Source organism: Protomyctophum bolini, assembly GCF_963924005.1.
Source record: "Protomyctophum bolini genome assembly, chromosome: 24".
Taxonomy (NCBI): domain Eukaryota; kingdom Metazoa; phylum Chordata; class Actinopteri; order Myctophiformes; family Myctophidae; genus Protomyctophum; species Protomyctophum bolini.
Window position 1 is genome coordinate 11,299,343 of NC_137885.1, and position 20,767 is coordinate 11,320,109.

At 44.4% G+C, this 20,767-nt stretch overlaps 2 protein-coding genes across 3 annotated transcripts in view; one reads left to right on the top strand and one right to left on the bottom strand.

Annotated features, from left to right (window-relative positions):
- map3k2 (mitogen-activated protein kinase kinase kinase 2) overlaps nt 1-15,128 on the top strand; it is a 316,607-nt gene extending 301,479 nt beyond the window's left edge. The window contains exon 18 of the transcript XR_013963696.1: nt 15,113-15,128. The gene's annotated coding sequence lies outside the window, so the exon portion shown is untranslated. The remainder of the gene's footprint in view (nt 1-15,112) is intronic.
- Nucleotides 1-19,937, bottom strand: part of caskb (calcium/calmodulin-dependent serine protein kinase b) — a 59,928-nt gene extending 39,991 nt beyond the window's left edge. For both annotated transcript variants that reach the window (XM_080758450.1, XM_080758449.1), the window contains exons 1-5: nt 19,050-19,937; nt 8,260-8,372; nt 2,789-2,894; nt 1,705-1,782; nt 1,353-1,425 (exon numbers count right to left, since the gene is read on the bottom strand). In XM_080758450.1, coding sequence (XP_080614576.1) covers nt 1,353-1,425; nt 1,705-1,782; nt 2,789-2,894; nt 8,260-8,372; nt 19,050-19,108 — 429 coding nt within the window. In that variant the 5' untranslated portion in view covers nt 19,109-19,937. The remainder of the gene's footprint in view (nt 1-1,352; nt 1,426-1,704; nt 1,783-2,788; nt 2,895-8,259; nt 8,373-19,049) is intronic.
- Nucleotides 19,938-20,767: the final 830 nt, after the last annotated feature.

Below are 20,767 nucleotides of genomic sequence, written 5' to 3' on the forward strand. Positions count from 1 at the left end.
AACATTTAAAATTGGAAATACTGTCTCCAGTAAATTAAAAACTGCTTTTAGATAAGCATGTAAATAAAACGAACATGTTGTATCAGAAAAATAAACGCTGTATGTGATGATGTTACGCCCTCTGTTGGTAGAATGGGTCATTACAACGCATGTTGCAACTACAGTCTGACCAACTGGCAATACTGACCACATGCACGCACGACACACACACACACACACACACACACACACACACACACACACACGCTTTCCCAACATGCTTCCTCAATATATTGTGATGATCTTTTATCTTCCACAGATCTGCAACAGTTATCCAAACTACTCGATTTGATTGATAATAAAATGACAATAATACAAATTTAATAGTCAATAGTTAAAACCCTTTTTGTTTTGATGATATCAACATAATTCTAACTGGCCTGTCAATGGTTTGGACTAATTGATGCACAATGGATGGATGTTGAGGGGATCAGAGATGCGGATCAGGATCGCTCCATCTGGATCAGGATCGCTCCATCTGGTCTGCTGGTGTTAACATGGTGAAAACCCACTGAAAACCCCATGTGGTCGAGCGGAGTCAATCAGGGCTCTGTGCTACAGTGTTTTTTCACTAATGCAATAAACATCTTCGCTGAAAATGGCCGTTCTGCAAGCTTACAAACGCTGCGTTTGCAAAAGGTTTCCCTAAGATTATGGATCCTGGGGTTTAAGTGGTTAAAGCCACAGTAATCAGCAGGACACTAATCCACCTGCAATGCTCTGCTGTGATCTGCGTTGAACTAAAGCACCTCTTCGCTCACACTGCTAGAGTCCATGGCTATAAATTAAGTCATTTGCCATGTGATGTCTGCCCTGTGCACTTTTTGATCACATAAAAGACACTCGGTGCCGCGCTATGAGCTTGTATATCTGCTATTTTTCAATAGCTAAAGTATTAAATAACGCTTAAAACACCAAAAGGGGTTCCCGTCCTGAATGGGTTTAATCATTTAAAAAACCCATAAAAAAGGTGAAAATAGCCGATCTACAAGCTCACAACAGATGCCATCGCAATGCGTTGTGAGCTTGTAGATCGGCTACAACTTCCGTGCAACACTGTTGTATGATGAATCGGGATATTAAACTACGGAATAAACATTTAAAATAATTGGGAATACTTCCAAGAGTCAAATACATGCACTGAACAGGTACGTGACCTTGGGAAGAAAACAAACACGCTTTTGTTTGTGTGAGCGTAATTGTGTATGTGTATGTGCATGTGCATGCGCGCGCGTGTGTGTGTGTGTGTGTGTGTGTGTGTGTGTGTGTGTGTGTGTGTGTGTGTCTCGTCTTGTCTAGACGACGAAACTCACCTTCACGTCGCGATGAATCACATTGTTGTCATGGCAATATCGAAGAGCCTCCAAAATCTGTCTCATGTAGTGGCTGAGAGAGAGACAAGACAAGACAAGACAGACAGACAGACAGACAGACAGACAGACAGACAGACAGACAGACAGACAGACAGACAGACAGACAGACAGACAGACAGACAGACAGACAGACAGACAGACAGACAGACAGACGGAAACGAGACAGAGGGGAAGTCAATCTTGCATCCTCAAAGGAGAGTTTATTTCGAGTCTAATTAATATTTCATACGATCCCTCTCACCTCAGGGTTGTGTGTGTGTGTGTGTGTGTGTGTGTGTGTGTGTGTGTGTACCTAGCCACTGCTTCACTGTAGACAAATCCGGCGTCTGCTCTCTTCACGATTTCAAAGCAGAGGTCGGCACCGTCCATACTGACAGACAGACAGACAGACAGACAGACAGACAGACAGACAGACAGACAGACAGACAGACAGACAGACAGACAGACAGACAGCAGTGAGACTCAGAAAGCTATAAAGATGTAACCCAGCTAAATTATGGAGAGTTGGTAACCAAAATGGACATTTATATCATTGTACACTCTAAAGAGTTAGATTATTGTTAAACATCTGCATTACTTAAAGATGTCTACACTATTAGATAATGTAGATTTTTATATTATTTTGACCTGTACTATGGTACCACATCAAAAACAACAAAATACCCTTTAGCTTCGGGTCTTGTTCAGTTTGACCAACCAGTTTTGGAGATATGGCTTATAGAGTAATGCCTTGCAGAGAAACAGCGAGTTTAGAAAACAGACTTGAAAGGTTCAACAATTACACCTAGCTACATGTTAAAGCATTTATTTCATATTTACATGTCGATTTCAGCTCTGACATCTATTTCAGACATGCTCTAATATGTGAATATGCCTGTGCTATTAACTCATTTTGGATTAAAAAATATATATATAGTTTTTCTCCTCTCCTGAACAATTAGTCTTGCCGCCATGACTGTTTCTGTATCAAAAAGATTCATAAATGGTGGTCCGTGGCTCAAATGCTGAATATGATATGGAAATGGTTGAAAACCACTGGTCTAATCACAATTATTGGAGATAATCACAATTATTCATTTCATAATCATCATAATCGTTTCCAAGTTTAAAGTTGTTCATACAGTACATAAAAAAGCAGAAATGGCATATCTACAAGATCACAAAGTGACACGTCGTAAGCCATCAGCTATTTTTAAATGTTTTGGTCCGTTTCAGTTATTTGTCCTTATGAGCCTAAAAGCCAAACGGAAATCTAATGATCTAATTTCCGATGCCAAAGACATAATCAAATTGTTACTCTCAATTATTTGCGCGACAAATAAATAATGGTCAACTTAAATGCATAATGGTGACAGAAGCTAGCGGTGTGCACTTACTACTCAAACACCATGTAGAGCATTCCATCTGAGCTGTACGTCTCCAAGAGCTCCACAATGTGAGGGTGCTTCAGCATGTGACAGATACTGGCCTCTCTCTTCAGGTCTGTGGAGAGAGATTGAGACAGAGAGAGACAGAGAGAGAGAGACAGAGAGAGAGAGAGAGATTTAGGGGCCATGCATGCCGACAGAAAGAAGACAGTTTATCATGAACTGTCTTGGAAGTGCTTCGGAAATCATGTCCACGTCCGCTCGCACGGAGCGCCAATTGACACCCACAAACGCTGGAACTGTTGCTGTGCCATTGGCGGCCCATCATTGACTGGCCTATTAGGCGAAAGTGAGAAAGTAACGAGAAAGTCACAACTAAGCTTTAAATAAAATAAAACATATGATAATAAGGGTAATAATAATAATAATAAACCGAGTAGGCAAAAATGGTACCGTAATGTAATTCCTGAGATGAAGATGCGTTGCTGCAGCACCCAAAGCCCGCTAGTTAATCCAGGTGTGAGATGGAGGATGACTGATTTAAGCAGTCACACCTGGCCTGAGTCAAACTAGAATTAACTGGACTCAGAGCTGGGTGTGGCTGCGCACCTGTTGTGCATGGACTTGATCAAGGCACAATAGGATAAATCAGTCATCTCCACAAACACTCAAGAGAGAGCCTCTGTCCGGACAGTGGAGAGCTATCTGCTTTCCTGTGTTTGTAAAGTAATATTATTGTGAATGATTCCCTGAACTGAGAGGAATAAACCAGTCTACTTAAGTCTACAAGATGCTAATTTGAATAGCCTTAATACCTCCAGAGGGGCGTGACATCCCCCCCTTTAATGAAGCTGCCCTGTGTTGTGTGTGTCCTTCCTTGCCCTGGGTAGTGACTGGTCGGTCACACCGGGCTTTGAGTGTCTGCACTGCTATGAAATACCGGGTTGAAGATGAGAGGGTCCACTTTGAACAGCAGAAGCAGACCATTAACACACACACAATGATCTGTTGTCCAACTACATAAAAACCTCATTTACACACATCACTCCCCTTCTCTCTCTCTCTGTGCGTGCATGCATGTTTGTGTGTGTGTCCCTGCGTGCATGTGTTACTACACTTGTGAGGACCAAATCCCCCCCTTCTATAGTAGAATTTGTTAGATAAGACATTGTGTGAGGACAATTTTCCTGGTCCTCACACAAGAGAAATGGTTCTTTTATGGTAACAAAACTTGATTATTTGAGTTAGGTTTGCAATTAAGAGCATATTTGGGGTTGGGGGTTAGGCGTTTAGGGGTTTAGCTGGAAATAGCCGATCGACAAGATCACAACGCGTTGTGCTTGTAGATCGGCTATTTGCAGCTCAACATTTAGGGATAAATGGCCTTTTTTAAATGCCGTTCATCAAATTGCTAAAAGGGTTCATGTTTGTGTGTGTGTGTGTGTGTGTGTGTGTGTGTGTGTGTGTGTGTGTGTGTGTGTGTGTGTGTGTGTGTGTGTGTGTGTGCGTGCGTGCATTACACAACAGCACACAGACAGACAGTGTGCTGGGACTATAGAGCCTCCATTCTACTCAACTTCCTTCTCTTTCATTAACTCTCTCTCTCTCTCTCTCTCTCTCTCTCTCTCTCTCTCTCTCTCTCTCTCTGCCTGTCTGTCTCTATGTCTCTCTCTCATGCTGGTGACATTTCCATTAAGTATCCTGCCAGCTCAATTTCTCCAATGCTTTTTTTAAATTATACTTCAATCTTACTTCCACTGGACAGATCAGCGCCAGGCATTCATTCATTCATTCAAACTACAACATTACGTCACTCACCACGGTCGGTGGTGACACATCTCTCTCTCATCGCCCTGACACATCTCTCTGTTTTTACTGACCCACATCTCACTCTGGGCTATCACCCCGTTCACTGATTGGTCCACAAGTCGGGTGGGCGGTCCCCTTGGTTTTGGCAGGCACGGGGGGTTGCACATCTGAACATCTACATCCGAACCAGAGGGATGAATCACTGCGAGTGTGATGGCCTCCACTCGTTATCACCGTTTAGGTGATAAGGTTACGACCTAAAAGGTGAGTTGCTTATCACCTAAAAGTGGAGTATAGATATTAGATAGGCCTTAACTATTCCACAATCTCCAAATGCCATAGAGCAAGCCACATGCGGCCCCCACCTTCACTCAATGCGGCCTGCAGGTTTATGTTACAATACTGATATTGTTGATTATTGATTTCAGCAAATTACTAGTATTACAATGTTATTGTCTTTTTTATGTCCAATGAATTTGTATTTGGTTTGTAAAGCTAACATAACTATAACTAACTGCATTTGAAATTAAATAAAAAAGGTTACTCTTCCGGATTCCAATTCAAAAATAGCAAAACATCATTCAGGATTTCAATTCAAATATAGCAAAAATAGCCAATCTACAAGCTCAAAACGAACTGAGACGCGTTTTGAGCTTGTAGATCGGCTATTTTTGCTACGACAGTAATATGCAATGTGGCCCTCTGGAGTGAATGTGGAAATATAGTGGCCCTCTCCATCGTCACAGTTGCCGACCCCTGCCATAGAGTCTGGAACTAAACCTCCTGAATGGTATATACTGTATAGAGTCTGGATTCTGGAACTAAACCTCCCCGAATGCCATATAGAGTTTGGAACTAAACTTCCTGAATACCACAGTATATAGACTGGAACTGATAGGGCTGCCCTAATGTAGTGGCTAGTGCATATGCCTTTCATGCGGAAGGTTGTGGGTTTGAGCCCTGCCTGGGGTCGACGTCAGCAAGGCCATGTGGTCGCAACGGGTTCCTATAACGCCAAATCAAATGGGTTCAGATCTGATCTCCCGAGGAGGCTAAAACAAATCCAATCGAGTCTGGAACTACACCTCCCCGAAAGCCGAGGCAGGAAGCTGTCATCTGTTCGTCATTTGCGTTCACAACAAACAGTAAATAGCTATCACGTTTTATTTTTGAATTGCCGTTTCTGCTAAGGAGAAAGCTATATGCTGTAGGCTTTGATTGTCTTTTGAACCAGTGGCTCGTAAAGTGGTTCCAGGGGGTCCCCAGCATTTTTTAAACACAGCATCCTGTATCCTGTATAGGGGTTAACATACTTTTAACCCCTTTATCCATATTATACATTGGCTAATAAATCAAAGTATATCATAGTATATATATACAGGCTCACAGTGCCTCGCTTGTATGTCTCCTTTATTTTAACATTTTGAATGTTTTTCTCTTCATCCCTGGCACAAACATGTTCCAGATGGATGGTCCGCAGCCAAATACCATATATACAATATATATAACTTTGGTGGTCCTTGGCACGAAAAGAAGAACTCCTGCTCCAGCCTTGTATCATGTATGATGACGGAAGCATTTTGTGGGAGGCAGCGGTCTGGCTCGCGGGACCATGTACATGAAGTCACCAACACTCTGCTGTTGGCCCGGGGCCAAAACCTCCACCTTCACACTCCACACCTCTTTTCATTCCATTTTATCAACCAAAAAACTTTTTCTTTGTTTTTGGAACATTGAACATTCATGGACTATAATTTAATCTCCATGTTGACAGAGGTCTTCCTGTTGTCACCTGCCATGGAGTCATCTCTGAGCCACACTCACAGATGGTCCCGCAGACTGCCAGCACTGTCACCGATGCCACAGTATGACGCACACATGCACGCACACGCGCACGCACACACACACATGCACGCAAGCACTCACACACACAAGCATGCACGCAGGCATGCACACAGGCACCCGCACACCCACACAGATGCACGCACACAAACACACTCGTACACAAACTCACGCACGCAGGCACAAGCGTGCGCACGCACACATGCACTCGCCAACATGGTCACGAGCATTCATGCAAGCATTCACACGCACGCACAGAACCCAGCATGGCACAGCTCAAAACCACATGGCAAGTCATGCCATGCACCACACACGTTCACAAACAGAGAAAACGTCAAATTATTTCGGGGCCCTATTTTAGCTGGACTCTTGACTCTTGGCTCCCTGTCAAGTTTAGAATAGATTTTAAGGTGCTTTTATAATTATGTTTATAAATCTCTACACTAGCTGACCCCCTCATATCTATCTGACATTTTGGATGATTATACTCCAATCCGACCATTGAGGTCTGCTCGTTACCGTTCCCCCAACTAACCTAAGGTCCAGAGGAGATTGTGCGTTTGCTGTTGAAGCCAGTGCTAATTATCTAATGTAATCCTGGGCGCTACACTTCCTCTGCCAACCTGGGGGGGCAGCAGACTGACCTCATGCTCCCTTCTATGCATGAGGAGTCCAAGCTGCTTCTTTTCACCTGACAGGGGGGGGGGCGTATCCCCGGCCGGACGTAGCGCGTGGAAGGAACACGCTATTCCGACCAGTTCCTTTCCCCTCCATCAGGCGCCCCGGTTGGCCAGGGGGAGGAAGTTTAGAGACCAGGATTACTGCACGGGGAGAAGATGCAAACTCTACACAGAAAGACACTTTCGCCAATCCCGCCTCCGGTATATGGGCACTGATGGGAGAGAACACGCCGCCAGTGCCCACAGCGTCCCCAGCGGGAATCAAACCCAGGACCTTCTAGCTGTGAGGCGACAGCACTAGCGACTGTGCCACCGTGCCCCCGAACAGGCTGCCTTTTAACAGCAAATGTGCCCCGTCCATTTAGGCGTTCAAGTCTCTTCTCAAGACTCATCTCTTTTCAACGGCCTTTGATCACTCCGGGGGCTTTTACTAATTGTATTAAAATTGTGTTCTGATGACATGTGGGTGCATGCATAATTTGCATATACATATTGTTTTGTTATTTTCTCTGAACCATGCCTTTGATGCCAATTGCCATGTGGTTGCACATGCATGAATGTTTTTGTTGATGCCTTACAATTTACAATTTAGGCATTTAGCAGGCGCTCTTAATCCAGAGCGATTTACAGTAAGCAAGAACAAAACATGGTAATACATCAAATAGTCATCACGAATCAGGAGCCTAACAGTGAAATATCTATATAAAGACACTCTAGTATAGAGTTCTATCTCTACATAAAATGATATATAAATTGAGCCTTTCCATACGACTGTAAGGTTGACGAGGCTACAGCAAGTGCTACGGCAAGTGCTACTACGGGATAAAATGGAGTTTGAAGAGGTGGGATTTCAGACTACGAAGCCTTGGTATTACAGCAAAAAGCACTTTGAGTTTGATTGTTTTAAATGTGCTCTATAAATAAAGTTTGATTTGGTTTATTCCAGTAATATAACTGTTCATGTTCAATTTGTTCTCATACATCGTAATTTCAGTGGGATAGGTGACACATTTTGATGACTTCATCGGAAAAACATCCGTCGCACAGTCTGGCATGCAAAGGGTTCTGGGAAATTGAGGCCCAATGCGTTTTCATGAATGAATATGTCAGTAATGTCTTAGTATATTCCAGTTGTTTGTCATGTCTTACCCTCTGTGCTGAGGCCAGGGCTGGAGGTGAAGCTGGCCACGTCTACGATCTTCACTGCAAACTGCTGGCCTGTGTCTCTGTTGATACATCGCCGCACCACGCTGAACGGCCCCCTGCACACACACACACACACACACACACACACACAAAATTCGTATTATTATTTATTCTTTTTCTGCCATAAGCCTAACGCAGCTGATCTACAAGCCCACAGCGTGTGTGGGAGGGGGGGGGGGGGGGGTATGCACGTGACATCGTCATCATATCGGGAAGTTATGCAGGAACGCCTGACAGTCCATACATCCAAACAAGTCCTATCTGATTACCATTGAACAACGTTAAACTCACTTTGCTACTCACTTTATGCGCATACCCTCCTATACTTGTAGGGACATTTGGTCCTCACAAATATAGTAATATATACGCACGCACGCAGTCACGCACACACACACACACACATGCAGAGAGGGAGGGTTTAGCTTGCATAGCCTCCTAGCGGTTAGCTCTAGGGCCTCCACTGAAGTAGCACCAGTGTGAATTACAGGGTGTGTGGACGCACCCTGGCACTGCGTGGCCCCACAGCTGTAAAAGCTCAAATAAAGGATCCGTTACGCCCTGTTTGTAGTTGTACCTCGTCGTATGACGGCGTCACACTCCGAAAATAGCAGGCCTACGAGCTTGTGGGCCTGCTATTTTCGCATAAATTAGGCAAAAACCTGAGTTGAGGAAACCCAGCCTGAAGCCTAATTTATTATTATTCCCCCAGAAAGAGACAATCTGCAAGCTCACACACGGGTCGCATCCGCTATGCGTTGTGAACTTGTAGGCTTTTTTAAGCAAAGGTCCAGGATTAAAATTTTTACTCCAGTAAAAGTGCAAAGGTATTGGCATCACAATAAAGTACCAAAAGTGAAAGTCGTCAGTAAGAATGTTTAATTTCAGGATGTTTTCATAATAATACTGGAAAAAAGTACCTTGAAATTGTACTTGGGCTTGAGCTGGAGCTCACCAACACAGATGTTACAACTGGCCACAAAAGCTCACAGGGTCTACTGAATGTGAAGGGGGTTACTATCGGGGGCTGCCATATACTGTATTGTAGGCTCAGTATGTCAATTTGTCACCCCCCCCTTCACATTCAGTAGATCCTGTGATCTTTTGTGGAGTCTGGGGTCTATATGGACTATAGTAAATAATACAAAAATTAATTACTATAAAATTTGGTAAAATAATATATTGATTTTGATATTTAGCCCCATGTTCGAATGCCCCCGCCCCCCCCCCCCCCCCTGTCAAAAATAGCTAAAATTGCTAAATCGAAAGAAAGCAAATGAAAATAAATTAACAGTCATCTTTTAACAACCTACGAACCAAATGAACCTTAGTTGAAAAAAAAACTAAAGTTTTTGGATTAAGAGCGTCTGCTAAATGCCTAAATAACACTTAGTGCATAAACACTCTTAATGCTTCACAATATAAAGCATTCTATAATGACTTATAAGATCGAGTATCGATCGGCTTATAACACTCTATAGGACCAGAACCAACCACCGGCACCGTGCATCTCCAAAAGGAATCCCGTATAGTTTAACGGTGCCAGAAAGCATAAACAGAGACCATAAACACCCCCTGCCCTACCCCACCTCTCAGGGGACTCCGCAGGGATCCTACAGAGGCCCCTGCCTGAAAAGAGACCTCTGCCCTCTGCCTGATGACCTGTCAAAAAGGTGATTGGCTGCAGCAGCTGCATTTCACAATAACAGAGTTGGGGAACGGCACTCTGGGTTTGTGGGTTCACAATAGATCAGGGGTCTTCAACATTCTTCGGGCCAAGGACCCCTTAGAGCGGCCAGGGACCCCCCCCCCCACTACATATTGTATGCACAGCAGCCATATTAGGATATTGGGCCTCTTCCTTACTTCCGTCAAAGGTCTTAAACAATGCTACTAGGCTATGTTCCATTCTGGTCTCACTGAAAACACTCTGCTATACACCAGTGGGTCTCAAAGTGTGCTCCAGGGACTCTCGTGGTTCCTTGAGGTGGGTTCCAAAATCCAAATGGCCCCTTACGGGTGTGTAACTTTGAGCGCGTACGAATAGCAACGGGTCCATTTGTACACTCAGGTTTCCAAACGTTTCCACGCTACAGAGACGATTTTCTCGAGTCTACTTTGTGTTTGAGAGGGGGGAGGGGAGGCGCCATAATGCGATGACATCACAATGTCCCTGCACTATTGGGGGATGTCTATTTATTTATTTATTTACGGCACTGGTGGAGTGGTGGCAGTTTCCACGCATGCATGCACGCACGCACACACACACACACACACTGTCAATAGTGTCAATCTTCACACAAATACATATATATATATTTTTACGTTCTGTTTATTTGTCTTATTTAAAAAAATATATATATCCCGAATTTGTAACCCATTTTTTCACCCAGTGTCAATTATAGCTATATAATGCTGGGCTCTACACTCCCTCTGCCAACCTGGGTAGAACAACGGACTGACCTCATGCTTCCTTCCTTCAATGCACGAGGAGTCTAAGCTGCCTATTTTCACCTGACAGGGGAGAGTTTCCACGGTTGGACATAACACGTGGAAGGAACACGTTATTCCAACCAGTTCCTTTCCCCTCCATCAGGCTGGCCAGGAGGAGGCAGTTTAATGACAAGGATTACGTCGTGTTTTTTGTGAGGGTATACCTGTACTACCTACCATAGGGGACACAGGGGTGCAATTTTTTTTGAGAACTACTGATTCAGAACCAAAATTCTCTAAGGTCGGAACTATTGTGTTCTGAGTTGTTCGTTTCTGCCCGGACATATTTGCGGTGCGTCAGCCAATGAGAGAACCAGCTGGACTAGAGGACTAGCTTGCACATGGATGATAGACTCAGCTTGCTATTGCATAGCAGCTGGTAAAAATATCACCATCTAGATTCAGACACCCATATTTCTAAAGATGAGCATGAATCGTGCAGCACGATATGCTGTCCAATTAATTTGAGTTACTCTTGGGTTTTTCCCCACAAGAGAGACACTTGCAGACACATGGAGCGAAAGTTAATGCAGATTGTTTACAACGTCACATAGAGACAGGCAGCAAAGCTCATGGCTTATTTCTAACCATTAATGTTTTCAGAATTCAGATACATATTTCTATTTTAGAGTGCTGCTGAAGTTTAAAACGAGTAATACACCGTCTGGATGTCACCGGCTTGAATGGGATTAAAAACTGAGTATTTCTGTAATCAGAAGCAGATGTGTTTGTACAGACGAGCAGAGATGTGAATAAAACGGGTGAATGAAATCAAGCTTCATTTGTATTCTTGCAGGACATGACATCACGCAGCACATTTTCGTTCAAAGGAAGTAATTAAAATTAGATTTTTTTTATGGACTTTTGATATAAACGTGGAAAATGGAAATTTTCCCATTGTTTTGGCATGCATTGTTAGGTATGCCCGATGACCACGGATATGGTCTAACGTATATTTCATTTCACTATAGGTCTTTAACTTTCGCTCCATGTGTGTGGGAATTCCCCACATTATGAGCGCTGAATTTGTGAGAATCGATTAAAATAGGCACAATTCCCCAAATCCTCAACTGGCAAGGTTATATAATTGTGGATGGATGGTATTCTCTCTCTCTCTCTAATCCAAAGTGAAGTGCTTCCTCATGCAAATTAGGGAAAGAAGTGTGTGAATATTCAGAGCATAATTAGCATTCCCATTGCAGTGGAGTTCCCCTCAGGATGCTGTGAAGATTTGCCCCTAAAGCCTTTGTGCTAGACACACGTCTGATGTGGATTATTTACATCATTGGTTCCCAGAGGTTAGATGCAACACAGATTTAGGAATAAAGGGACAGAGAGACGGATACATAAATCTCCATATATGGGCATAAAAGGGACACAGACAGATGGTGGAACGGTTACTCTGACACGGGTACAACGGGTATTAGCCAGGGATGTCATGGATTTCCAACTTCCATCGTTACAGACCCGGTGATCTACAGCCGGGCACCGGTCTAGTAAATATAATAATAATAATAGGGAAGTTACATAGCACTTCTTTAGAAATACACCTTGCCCGAGTATTCATTTCAAATTCAAACAAACCAATTCAAGTGACTATAAAATCCATTCGACAATACCATTGATGTGTAAATGTTCAACTTCAAAGTACGTTGTACAACACATGCATACATAAGGAAGTGCAGTACTTTATTAAACGTACTTCGTTACTTTCCCACACCAGCCTGTCAGGGACGATAACGCTGTGCAGGAACAACAATGCGGCAGCGTTGGTTGCGAGCAAGAAAGGTTAATTGGTTCTGGTGTTGACAAGGAGCTAAGGTCAAAGGTTAGCATCTAACACATAACTGCCAGGGTCAACCAGTAGTGATGATAGGAGTCAGTGCAGCAGAGGCGGGTACAACATCCTATCTTGAGAAGTTTGCGGTCGTCTCCCTTCGCTAATGGCTTATCCAAGGGTATAACGTTACCCTCGCTCAGTCAGAAACCTTCTATCTCCAGTGCCACAATTCAACTTTTTTCAAAGGGGGCCAAATTAGAAATTAGGGGGCACGGTGGCACAGTCAGTAGTGCTGTCGCCTCACAGCTAGAAGGCCCTGGGTTCGATTCCCGCTAGGGGTGTGTTCTCTCCCTCCACGTTATCAGTGCCCATACCCGAGGCGGGGTTGGCGAAAGGGCCTCTCTGTGTGGAGTTTGCATGTTCTCTCGGTGTACCCTCACAAAAAACATGCAGTAATCCTGGTCTCTAAATTACCTCCGCCTGGCCAGCCGGGGCACCTGATGGAGGGGAAAGGAACTGGTTGGAATAACAAATTCCTTCCACGCCCTACGTCCAACCGGGGAAATTCCCCACTGCCAGGTGAAAAGAAGCAGCTCATGGACACCTCATGCATAGAAGGGGGCATGAGGTCAGTCCCCCCCAGGTTGGCAGAGGTGTAGCACCCAGGATTGCATTAGATAATTGACACTGGGTGAAAAAATGGGTTGCAAAATCGCGGGATAAAAATTATATATAAAACAAAAAGAAAATATTAAAACACCCAAGAGCCAACTACATTGCCAAATATAACCAGACAGACAAAAATGAAATAGCCTTTTGTTGACCCCTTCAGAATGAGACAATAAAGGAACAAGGAATCCTGACAAATTATACTCTTGGAGATGCCCAGGTGAAAAAAAACTAAATTTTTAATTTGTCCCATACTGCTGGCCGAGCTGTTCATATAAATACAATTCAGGTATGAAGGTTCTTCCCCAGGCCACATTTGGCCCGCGAGCCGCACTTTGGACACCCCTGCCCTAGGCCTACTTCGTCATACAAGAGTGTCACATAAGTAGCACTGTGAGCTTGTAGATTGTCTTGTTTTGGAATATTTTTTTAAATGAAAGTGGTTTACCCATTAAGGACGGGAACCCCTTTTTGGGTTGTTGTTGCTGTGTACAGCATCTATCAACATTTATTGTTTAAATAGATATTTGTCTTTCAGAAAACTTATAGGTCAGAATTTAGAAAGCGTATTTTTTTAATCGGACTCGGACGTGGGTGCGCGGCCAAACCGATTTGGGGGTCCTTGACATGAAAACATTTGGGAAATGCTGTAATACCGATTTTAAATCCGATTAGATATTTTAAATTTAATAAAACGTGTTTATCACAATAGCACAATATCCAAAATCACAGACAATACCCAGTATAATATCATGATATGGATATATTAATATTGAAACTAGGGGTGCGATTCTATTAAAAATATCGCGATCTGCCTATATTTACCAAAATTACAAATAAATAAATGCATAAATAAATGATGTTTTGACCACAGACGTGTTGTGAAAGTGAAATAGCCCCCTTTTTTTAAACGGTGGCGTTAACAGCTTGGCAGTGACAGAGTGCTGCAGTCAATGTCTGCTGCTGGCGTTATTTATGTCCTATACGCCCCAGGGCCACAACCCCCCACCACACCCCCACACCTCCTCCCCTCGTCTCCAATTGATTCACTCCTTTTCCATCCATTGATCTTTATACTTTTGAAAATAGCAGATCTACAAGCTCACAATGTGCCACGATGTGTCGCCTTGTGAGCTTATAGATTGGCTATTTTCCTGCAGCACTGTTCCCCCCGATAGCCGGCACGCAATACCCTCTGTCCTCCTTCGGCATGTTTGTTAGAAGCAGCTGGCGGGGCAGTCTACGCTTTACCGCCCACTCACGTACAGATATCTGTCATCTGTGCTGAGGCGTGCCCAGAAAGACGTACAGATATCTGTCATCTGTGCTGAGGCGTGCCCAGAAAGACGGGTGCTTCGTACTTTCACCCATTCCCGACGCTGTCTTCATACCATTTGTTTTCACTGATGCTCATTAACAATTTTTTTCCCCAAGTCCGTATATATACGGACGTCGATGCTAGGTGGCGTCATATCCCAGGTCCGTATATACTAACTGTAAGTACGTATATTGGTCTGGTTCCTATAGCAACGCCCCACCGTTCCAACTATGGGATTGCAAATATATTCTCAGTGTAAACCAGTTGAAAGGAGGATTTTCAAACCTCCATAAATCCGACTCCAGAATCGCTGTCCTTGGTGGATTTTCTGCCATCCACATTTCGGATTTAATTTGTGCCTTTGTACCGCGACACTGCCGCCATGTAAAAGCTTCTGACGAAAGGTAAAGAGTGTGTGCTTGTTCCAATAATACTAGAGTGTGTGTAATGAGTGTGTGTGTGTGGGGGGGGGGGGGGCAAACAACGTATTTTAAAGTGAACGCGTATGCTGGCACTGGGAAATGGGAAACAGCTAGCAGTAGAGATAGAGTTAAGCTGGAGGCCTCATCACCCCCCCAGTGCTCCACGAGTCACGACCTTCACTGGCTCCAGGTCAAACACAGGACAGATTTCAAAACACTAATCACCGCCTACAACTATGTGCTCTGTTACAAGTAGACGTCCAGTATGGAGAATGTACTCGAGTAAAAGTACAAAAGGTACAGACATCAAAATATACTTAAAGTACCAAAAGTTCAAACTGTAGTATTTTGAAAGAAGCCTACAAGCTTACAAAGCGAGCTTGTTTAGCTCTCCGTTGCTAGGCAACGCTCAGCCAGAGTAATATATAAGAGAGTGACTCCCAACTAGCGTTGACTCCCATTGTAACAATGCAATGCGGAAGTGCTCATTTTATCTCAATGGGATAGTTCCAGCCATATAGCCAGGAGCAATGTTTGGAACTATAGCACGTGCACCCGCTTTACGGCTACTCTCCTACTCTACACTCTGCGCTCAGCTAGGCTAGCTATAGTCCGTCAGGAAAAAGGTTCCCCCTCGTCCACTGCCATGTTAGCTGAAATATTAAAAGTGCACTTTTTTAAAGGAAAAAGTGAAAAATGTGAAATATTTTTGAAACATAAAAGAAACAAAACACAAATCAAATCTGGTACGGGGGTCCCCTCGCACACAAGATGGGTGTACATACATTAGTACGGGGGGTCCTTGCCATGAAGATGTTTGAGAACCAGTGGTTTAAACAACATTAGAAATAAAGCTCAAATAAAACAACTACACTTTAGAAACAAGCCCAAAAAAAAGAGGAAAAAAAACGCAACCCGCAACTACCAATATGGTTTTACGACTACAGTAAAAAGAAAAAGAAAAACATGGCAACCCTGCTCATCACATCAGCCCATTAGTAAACCAGGGTCAACCAGAAGAGACGAGAGGAACATGACCCGGAGTGTGTGTGTTTGTGTGTGTGTGTGTGTGTGTGTGTGTGTGTGGGGGGGTTCTTAATGGACCCTTGGTCGTCTACCTCCAGTCCAGTGAGAGCTATGTGTTTGTGCATGTGTGTGTGCATGTGGGGGGGGGGCAGACACAGTGATGAAGACAGCGAGAAAGATAAACGTGCTGGGAGGATTGGAGAGAGAGTGACCTCACAAACTGCACTCATACTATTACTTAGACATACATAGAACTTTAGTTACTATAGTTACTTTGTAGAGTACTTCTTCCATCATCACTGTATATTCTCCACCACAGACTGGGACACAGTAATGGCATGCAGAGTGGCCATTTGCACTGAGCATTACAGATGGAGATGTCTCATAAGATAGGTATAGACTGGGTATGCGCTATGCCCGGAAGTTATGCGACAACTACTGAGTGTCAAAAAACTACTTTCTGGCCTTGACAGCCCCAGTCATCCAAATAGAAAAGTCCTATCTGATTGCATTGAGCCCAAACCTCACCAAAGAGTCGAGACGGGACGAGACGGTTTTCGTGTCCGTCCCAGCAGTGTGAGATGTCCTGTTTCACGTCGACCCAAGTGATTCAACTGGTTCAATTCAATGCCCCAAACCACACCAATGGGTCACCATGCATCTACTCGCAACCGTTTGGTTGCAAGGAGTTGCATGGCGACCCATTGGTGTGGTTTAGGCTTTAAATGACGTTAAACACACTTTGCCACCCGATATGCCACTTTATGCATGTGTGCATACCCTCTATTGTCTATTCAATTGGACCACAATGGAAAGGAGTCCCCAGGACTTTTTCGTGTCTGACTGTACCTCATGCAGCTGTTTACACTTCTGACTGATAAAGTATTCATTCAATCAATCAAATCAATCAAAGAACAGCGGTGGCACCGCAAACGAGCCTGTCACAGTAATTACATAATTGCCTAATAGCAATTATTTCTTTGCATAATCAGCATAACCATCATAATCGTTTTCCATGCTGGAAAAATAGCAGAAACAGCAGTTCTACGAGCTGCTATGTTAACTTATATACGTATATTACGCATAAAGTGAAGTATTTAAAAAAAATGTTTTAATCTTGGTGATTATGGCATACAGCTGAAGAAAATCTAAAAATCCTATCTCAAAATATTAGAATATTTTATGAGACCACTAAAAATGTTTTTTTTTAATCCAGAAATGTCAACCATCTGAAATGTATTTTAATGTATGCAGTCAATACTTGGTCTGGGCTACTTTTGAACAAATTATTTAATCAATGGGGCGTGGCATCGAGGTGATCAGCCTGTGGCAACGTTGTGGTGTTATGGAAGCCCAGGTTTGCTTTAATAGCAGCTTTAAACTCATTTGTATTGTTGAATCTAGTGTCTCACACCTTCCTCTTGACAATACAACATAGATTCTTTGCAGGGTTCAGGTCAAGCCAGTTGGCTGGTCAGTTAAGCACAGTGATACCATGGTCAGTACACCAGTTACTAGTAGTTTCAGCATCTCCATAAAGCCTGTCAACATACTGAAGCACAAAGTGTTCTACCGGAGAGAAATACGGTGACGTCTAGTATTATATTTACTGTATGCCGGCCACGCATGTCGAAGCCACGGGTGAGTCTTAACCGGCCACGTATGTCGGACTCGGACTGTTGATACGTCGGACTAACGCCTGCCCCCCACCACCGTTATATGTAAACATGTGTTTTGTTAATTCCTATTATATAGTAGCACTTGAAGCCAAAGTCACATTTCCACACAATAAAGTTGACTGAACACAATTCAATCTCCTCAGGCAGTTGTAACATTGTAGCCTAACAGTATGCCAGCTCAGTCCGGGCGCGGGGGCCCAACCGTGGCACGCCAGCAGATCTTAAAAAGCCCACAGCCGGCTTCCTAAAATGTATTATCCATGGGTAAACCCGAGACCCGAAAATACCCGGGATCCGACCTGGACACGGTCACGGTTCCATCCACGAGAAGTGACTCTGGGGCCGGGTCCCTTTGCCAACCTAGGGAGAGCAACAGACTGACCTCATGGGTTCCTTCAATGCACGCACAAGCCGCTTCTTGTCACCTGACAGGGGGGAGTTTCCCTGAATACCAAATGAGTCGCCCCTTTACCAACTCGTCCCGGGCGTACAGTCGGCGGAACTGCGCGGCCTGGTATTCCTAAAGTAACCTAAGTAAATTACGGGAGATGGGAGAACATACAAACTAGTACTACACACAGAAAGATCCTTTTGCCAACCCCACCTACGGCATGGGCACTGATGAAGCAGAAGACAGAACACGCCCCCCAGCACCCACATCAGGAATCACAGTCACACCCTGCTGAGAGGCGACATCGATCATTACAATCCTAAAGTATTCCAAACCCCATAAATATCCGTAAAACACTCAAAACTTCCCGAAATTCTCTAGGAAACGGTCCCATTTTTCACCACAAGTAAAATAATCAGGCTTGTTTTCAGGACTTACACAGAGACCCGTTTGCCATGTGCTGTTGAAAGGGGAAGTGACTATACAGTAGGTAGGTGTGCTAAGCACTAATGAAAGTGGCCATGTGCAGTCAGTCAACATTCATCAAAATAGCTTGTATAGGTCCTACCAAGTACCAACTAAGTCTTATGAACAATAGTTAAAGAATTCCCACGCACTGACGGACACCAGGCATCAGCAAGACCTCACAATGCCTATACACCTGTGAAATCTTTGTTTAGCCTCCAGGAACCAAATGGATCCATAACCAAATGGTATGGATCCATTGGTATACCCTCTCAAGTCAAGAGTTAAATTAACACTTTTATTAACACCTTTATTAAGACTAAATTCCCCCCTTAGGCCTTAAAAATGTTACAGTCAGCATCCATCCAAGCAAATGCAAAGCTCCTTGCCTTATATTGTTATAGATATATGGTGACAAATCACACACACACACACACACACACACACTCCTGCAGAGGGGCCAGTGACAGTGACCGACCGTGACACTACTTACTTGCCGATCACCTCACACAGCTCGTACACATCCTCAAACAGTACGTCGTCATCCGCCATGGTGCTGATGATGGAGCCAGACGACACTGATGATGATGCTGCTGCTGCTGCTCAACCACACAAACACCCACACAGGGGGACCGGGGGAGATTAATCCCTTCTGGCCGAGGGGCCTAATCTGTGCCCCCCCACCCTCCTTGTTGCTCAGATATACAATGGGACCCTCAAGAATTGACTAAATAATGCTCCAACGGTATTTAAATCCCAGTCTCCTCCTCATCTAAGGAGGACCCGGCAATCCGTCCGACCCCAGGAGCGAGCTTCAAACAGCGGGGGCTAGACACGCTCCTCTCCTCCTCCTCCTCGGCCCCACCTTCTCCTCCCTCCCGTCTCCTCTTCGGTGTGGGTAAGTTGCTAGCCCTGCTCTGGCTAGCGGCTAAACGCCCATTATTACACGGGGCAGAGGAGCGGCTAGCAGCATAGGAGCCCACAGGGCGTGGAGGACACTGAAGCCGCTCTGCCCTCCGATGCTCGCCGCCGTCAAAAGCTGCAAAATGGTCGGTGTTTTGTAGCCGGGGCTGTGGGCTTCTCCTTGCACCGTTATTTCGCGCGTGTGTGCGTGGCGTGCGTGCGTGCGTGTGTGTGTGAGAGAGAGAGAGAGCGCGCGCGTGCGTGCTTGCACGCCCAGTGTATCACATAAAATATGGCTTATAAATCCCCCCGCGAGCCGCTCGTGCTTCCCGCCTCAGCTTCCCGACGCGCCTATATGGCTTTTGGCCTCCATGTTGAAGATAAGTCATGTGTTTATGCTTATTATTCCATCATATCGCATGTATTTCCAGTTTCCACACGGCGGCAGCTCCGGTTCGGTCTCGGCTTCGTTTTCTCCTCCGATGCTGCCTGCCTGGCTGCTCCTCCTGCCTCTGCTCGCGCTCCTCCTGGCTCCTCCCTCTGGAGTGAACCTGGCTCGCTCGGAGCCGCAATGGCGGCCGCTGCGTCCCGCCGCCGCGGTGCTTTTCAACGCGGCTCTTGATCCAACATGGCGGCCTCGGCGGCTCCTTGTGGCTGCAGTTTCCTTCTTAATCCGCCTCGCATCATCATCATCATCACCATCATCATCCAGTGTCCCGTCCTGCGCATGCGCCCTGGACCATCGAACCCTTCATCACCTTACGTCAGCCTTTTCCCTCTTCTCATCGTCCATCCATCCAATGAATAGATTAGAAATGTTTAAAAAATAAATAAATAAAAACTTCATCCCTGCAAATAAATTAAAACAACGATTAGAAAAGGAATGATTACATAATAATAATAATTATAATAAAAATAATAATAATACAAATAGAATGACGTGTCATATTCCTGCAAAAGACAGTTAAATCAGTCCAAGCATTCGTGCTCATCATAATTTAGTATCAAGTCTGTCTTATATTAGGCTATATATACAGTATTCGATGATATGCCGGAAACAATTTAAATCAGCCTGTAATACATTTGGATACAATTCCATCAGCTTTGCCTTTGATTAAAAAGGCTCTGTAACATAACATGTGCCTGTGCAGCCAGGTGCAATGACAGGTGCGCTCTTCTCACAGATGGTGGGGGCAGGACGGAGTAGAAGGTTTTAATTATGTGTTATTGACGCCCCCTAGAGGTGATGAATGCTCCACAACACAACCTTCCACAACATGCATTCTGATATAGAAGTAAGTGGTTCTC